A 6000-nucleotide genomic window follows, 5' to 3' on the forward strand; every position below is an offset into this window, starting at 1 on the left:
GTGTGTCCAGGGACCCAAAGGAGACTGACATGTGATGTGACCTATTTGATTGATCTGTTTTGATTTTCTCTTTGGGCACAGAGATACAGTAAGATCTCTGGCGCCTGGTGAGTTCATGGAAATCAGCTGAGCTCCAGTCTCCTTATTGGGGCTGTCTTCTAGTAGGGGGTCTTGAATAATGCATTTGATGGTTGCTGGTATTGATAAACATTGTTAATTTTAATTATAGGACTTAGATTTATGCGAAGGAAACATTTTGCTTTTAATTAGTTTGCCTTTATGATTGTTGGAGTGTGCCTGAGGTTTTGAACCAAAAGGGGAGAAAATGCACCTGGGGCTTGCAATGACATGCTCTGGATATGCAGTATTGGTTTTTTTGAGGCTTGACTGGGCTTGGGGCTTGTCTGCTTGGCATCGTAGGCTATATTTAGCTTATATAATCAGCCACAATTCAGGTGCATTGCCCCAGGAATGTTGACACTTAGCCCTGTACTGTTTGACAGCTCAAATGCCATCTTCTGAAGGAGGCCTTTGTTGGGTACTATCAGTGCCCAACTACTTTACCTGAATCTTGAATATATCTCCCGCGAATGTGTAAGGCACTGGATTAGGCATTCTGGGGGATACAGAGATAATGGTACAGTGCAAGACCAATTGGAATCTAGTAGTAGCTAGACATATGCATGTTATTTAGACTGTTAGGGTGTATGTTCTCTGAAGGTAGTTACTGGATCCCTTTTTTTGTTATCACACGCATCTATTGTCTCTCTCTCTTTCTCTCTCTCTTTTTCTCTCTGTCTCTCTTTCTCTCTCAGTCTCTGTCTCTATCTCTCTGTTTCTGTGTCTCTGTCTCTAATTCTTTTCCCCTTTCTGCCCCTTTAGAGCCAGCTTGCCATGGTATATATATATGTATTTGCGTATAATATATATATGTATATATATATATTTATATATATAATCCCCTAAATACAAAAGCTCCTATTTTCCACACCAAGAGCCTCCTGTTGATGCTGTGTGGCTGCCAATTATGAATACAACAGTTTTACAGGAATTAAAAAATGCGGGTGACCCAACAAGCAATGGAATCAAGTCAAGTCAACAAACATGTTTTAACTAGGCACTAGGCACTGTGGTGCTAGGGATACAGAGATAAGCAAAAAAGAAGTCCCTGCCTTCAAAGAGTTTCTATTCTAATGGGGGAAGACAACATACAAAAGGGAGCTGGAAAATCTTGGGAAGAAGAGGAAGTTTAAAGAGTCAGAAACAGAGCTAGGAGAAGGATGAAGGAGGTCAGGGCTGATGTAAAGGAGTAAATAGATCATAGCACATTATCAATGATGACTTGGATGTAAGGAATGTTGAAAAAAGAAATCATCAAAGACACACGTACAATACCTACTATTATATTTATTTTGGAGACAATAGGGATTTACTGAAACTTCTTGAGCAGGGGAGTGATGTTCAAAGGTATGGTGGGAGGCACAGAGGAGAGATTTCAACGTCTACACAGTTTTTAGTTTTGATTTGAACCATATCTAAGTCATGTGTGCTACCTGTATTTTGATTCAGGCACTATTGAATTCAGAATCCTTCTGGTTGATTTTTTTCTTTGTGTCATAAATCTGTAGCTCTTTAAGGTTTGCAGTTTCATTACCCTTATTTAAAAAATGAGGAGACTGAGGCATGTGGCATACCCATTATACAATATTTAGAAAGTGCCCAAGGTGGGCTTTGAAAGCAGATCTCTAACCATGACTCCAGGGCTCTTTCTAACATACCACACTGGCTCTCATCAGAGAGTAGGGTTGGGGGCTAATGTTGAGTGTCTGTAGAAGCCTGGGTGATCTCTAAGTATTCCGTAGTTGTTGAAAGATGTAGCTAGAGGTGACTTCATATTTCTCCCCTTTTTTTTCAATAGGGTATGAGCTATTTGGGTTCATCAGCCACATGGGACCGTCCACCATGAGTGGCCATTATGTTTGTCATATCAAAAAGGAAGGCAGGTGAGTCCACTTTGGAAAAGAAAAAAAGGGCTCATCTCTCAGGGAACTGTACCTGGCTCATCCAAATAGTATTCATTGTTGAGCACCATTGGTTGTTTGGTAAAGATGGATTTTTCTCCTTTGTGAGGTCCTTCTCTGATGCCTAATAATGATAATAATATTTATATAGATTTTTAAGGTTTTCAAAGTGTTCTACATATATTCTCTCATTTGATTTGATCCTTCCAACAACCCTCTGAAGTAGGTGTTCATTTTCATTTTATAGATGATGAAATTAAGGCAGATAGTGGTTAAGTGACTTATCCAGGATCACACAGTTATTAAGTACTTGAGGCAGGGTTTGAATTTGGGTCTTTCTGACCCATTAAGGAAGGCATTGAAATTGGGTCTAGAATTTTGAAGCTATCCTCTGCAAAGGACCAGGAATGGTGGATTCTCCCAAGCTGGGCAGGTTTCTAGGGAGATGCTATATAAGGCATCCCTGGAATTCATGGACCAGATGAGGATGCTTATCATCAGTTTGGCTCCTCGGTAATATATTTTTGGATCACAGCAGCTATGTAAGACCAACTTCTAAGAGCCTGAAGGCTTTTCACAACCAACTTAGGTGGAATCCCAGATCCTTGGAGTATAAAGGAGATCCTACTATGCCTTGCTTTGTATGTCCTTAAATCCCCTCTGTGCTGTTTCAAATGGCTTCAGAAGGTTGGGGATGGTCTTGGAATGGGATTGCCCTTTGCAGAGGCCAGGCTGGCATCCTCTTTAGATTGATAATAAGAATGATTTACATTTTCAAAGCTCTGTGAGGTCTGCCTTGGACACACACTTGCTGCATGACCTTGGGCAAGTCTCTTAATCCTCTGAGTGGGTCCCAGGAGGGTTGGATGAGTTGGCTGATGAGGCCCCTTCCAAACTTTGGAGCAATGATCCTATGTCCTGGGTTCAAATCCCACCTCTGATGATAACCTCTTGTAGATCCAGGTAAGTCATTTAATATCCCTAGACCTTAGTTTCTTCCTCTATTGAATGAAGGGCTTGGACAAGAAACCCTGCGAGTCTTCTACTGTCTGTGCTCATATTCCTCTTGACCTTATGGCATAGAAATTTCAGCTATTATTATTCTGTGAATAACAACTAATTTTGCGTGGAATTGTGCGTTGACTATGGGAGGGGGGTGGGAGCAGGGGAGGGAAAGAAAATGAATCATGTAACCATGGAAAAATTTTCTTAATCAATTAAAATGAAAAAAAAACCCAAACCTAATTCTGGTGGGGAGTGACAGGGAAGTTCTCCTGACTCAAATCTATTGTGAATCCATCCATTATTTCTATGTTTGCCTTGCAGATGGGTGATCTACAATGACCATAAAGTCTGTGCCTCAGAAAGGCCCCCCAAAGACCTGGGCTACATGTACTTTTACCACAGGATATCAAGCTAGGCCTCTGATATACTTCTTGCCCAGAAGATGCCATATGCCTTCACAATTTGCCAAAAAGAAAAAAAAAAGAAAAAAAAGAAAAAAAAGAAAAAAAAAGGAGAGGAAGAAGAATAAGTAAGACAAAGGAAAAAAGTTGGGACTGCCAAACACCCAGGAATCCATGCGGTATTTATAGATTAATTAAAGAGCCCCTTGGCTTTTGAATGCCTTCTGGAGGAGTAGTCGGCAAATTTCTATTCCGTCATCCTAGACGACTGATTGTTTTCTTTTTGTAAACGTCCAAGGAAATGATGTTCAGAAGCTTCTGGATTGCCAAGTGGGCAAGCAGCCCAAAAGCCAAAAATACGAAAGGGCTTCGCAGTGGAGTTTGAGCCCTCCTTGGGCTTTGGGAGCCTGGAATGACCGTCGGAGATCTTCACGGAAACCAAATCATGTTTCCCCACTGGCAGGGCTCTGCTGGACCCTATGAAAAAGCTCCATATTACCTCATATGGAAAAAAATAGAGGTGATCTCACATTGGCCTTAGATTTGACCCTTCCCCCACCTAATCACAGATAATAAATTCTGACCTATCTATGTGTAATATATTAGATCTTCCATGAAAATATTTTAAATTTGAGTCCAACCAATATTCATAACCTAATTTTGTGTGTTTGTGTGTGTGTGTGTGTGTGTGTGCAAGAGAGAGACAGACAGACAGACAGAAAGAGACAGACAGACAGAGAGTGAGACTGTATTGTCGAAATCCACTTGAAATCCAATGGTTGATTCATTTTTAAATGTTGAACCATTTGGTATTAGGTGTGGCCAGAAGAAGCATCCAAGCCTTTAAAGGGATCTATACCTCAGGAACAATCAGAACTCCCTTTTCCACTTAGATTTCAAAAGTGAGGTGGGGGTGTGTCCATTTAGCTGCTATGAGTAATTCCCCTGGATAAGTGACACCCCAGCTCTCCACCACCATGCATTCCCAGCATGTTCTGGTGCTTTGCCCAAGGTGGTAAATTGTTTCAAGTCTTGCCAAAAGCATAGACACCATTTCCAAGAGAAGTGGCTAATTATTGATTCTCATGAAGTTCTCTGGTGTGTCCTCGTGGGTCAGCTCCCCAGGACCTTGCAGAGCCCACCCTCAGACCAATGGTCACAGCCCTCTCTGCTGGGGCATTTCATCACCCTCCTTTTTTCCCCTGTGTTTGCTGAGTTCTTCTTCTTTTCAGTTCCTCTCCCTTTCTTTTCCCCTGGCTCCTTTCCTCCTTTGATTAGTTTTGGCCAGCAGAGATCATGGGAAACTTATAGAGAGCAGAGTGAATTCATTGGTTGCTATCTTATGAAAAGAGAAATCTAATGATTTCCATAGGTCAGTATGTTATTGTAAGTCTGGGATCAGATCTTAACCTTTGGGGCTATTGGAATTGTATTAAAGTCATGTGAAACGTGACCTTTTTCTCATGTTCACTCTGCTTTGCCCTAAGTTTCTGAGTATTCAATGTTTATATTATTCGGTGAATTTCTTACTCCTCCCAGTGAGCCGGAATGAATTGTTCTGGATAAAGCAGAACAGAGTCCAATTCCACTGTGTACCGAATTAGAAACAGCCTTTTGATCATCAGGACCCAGACATTCTCCAGAGAGAAGAATAACAGTATGGATCATTGGATTGGAGATTGAGAACTTGGAGGACCTTAGAGGTCATCCAATCCAACATCCTCATTTTACAGAGTAGAAAACTGAGATGATGTGACTTCTCTCAGGTTACACAGCTTTTAAAGTGGAAGAGCCAGGATTTGGTCCCAGGTCACCAGACTCTAATGTTCTCCATGCTGCATCATTGTGGTGAAGGGAGAAAAGTACACCAGGCAAAATGTCAGATCTGTCCTGCACCTTCCTGGTGACTGTGAGCAAATCCCTTCACTTTTCTACATCTCAATTTTCCTCCTGTGTCAAAAGGGGAGAATTATGCTTTTCCTCTCTGGTTTGTGGGGAATTGAGATGAAATGATAGTTGCCCTGGTACTTTAAAATGAAACACCTTGGCAATTGTCAGGTGGCATCATAAGCCTGTGAGGGATCCCCTCTCTCTTCTCTCAGCAGATAGCTTCTTCGACTTCAAAGTTATCACTTAAAGCTAGGTCAATGGAGAGGATGCTTTTACCTTTGCTACCTGATTTCTTGGTTTAATTGCTGGTGTAAAATGATACAAGTTAATGACACCTTTATAATCCAACTGATTCTTAAAACACTTGCAAGTAACTGGTCCCCTGAGGCAGAGTAAATAATTCTTTCCCTCCCTCCCTCCATCCTTCCTCCTTCCTCCCTTCCTCCTTTCCTCCCTTCCTCCCTTCCTCCCTTCTCCCTTCCTCCCTTTCTCTCTTCCTCCCTTCCTCCCTTTCTCTCTTCCTCCCTTCTTCCCTACTTTCTTCTTCCCTCCTTCTCTTCCTTCCCTTCCCTCCTTCCCTTCCTTCCTTCCCTCCCCTTCTTTCTTTCTTTCTTTCTTTCTTTCTTTCTTTCTTTCTTTCTTTCTTTCTTTCTTTCTTTCTTTCTTTCTTTCTTTCTTTCTTT

The 6000-nt window shown here is 41.5% G+C and overlaps 1 protein-coding gene across 1 annotated transcript in view; it reads left to right on the top strand.

Annotated features, from left to right (window-relative positions):
• The window catches only part of USP13 (ubiquitin specific peptidase 13), a 159651-nt gene extending 153867 nt beyond the window's left edge, over positions 1-5784 (top strand). Inside the window, exons 20-21 of the mRNA XM_044669563.1 lie at positions 1919-2003; positions 3348-5784. Coding sequence (XP_044525498.1) covers positions 1919-2003; positions 3348-3441 — 179 coding nt within the window. The 3' untranslated portion in view covers positions 3442-5784. The remainder of the gene's footprint in view (positions 1-1918; positions 2004-3347) is intronic.
• Positions 5785-6000: the final 216 nt, after the last annotated feature.

This window comes from Gracilinanus agilis, chromosome 3, assembly GCF_016433145.1.
Source record: "Gracilinanus agilis isolate LMUSP501 chromosome 3, AgileGrace, whole genome shotgun sequence".
Classification (NCBI taxonomy): Eukaryota; Metazoa; Chordata; class Mammalia; order Didelphimorphia; family Didelphidae; genus Gracilinanus; species Gracilinanus agilis.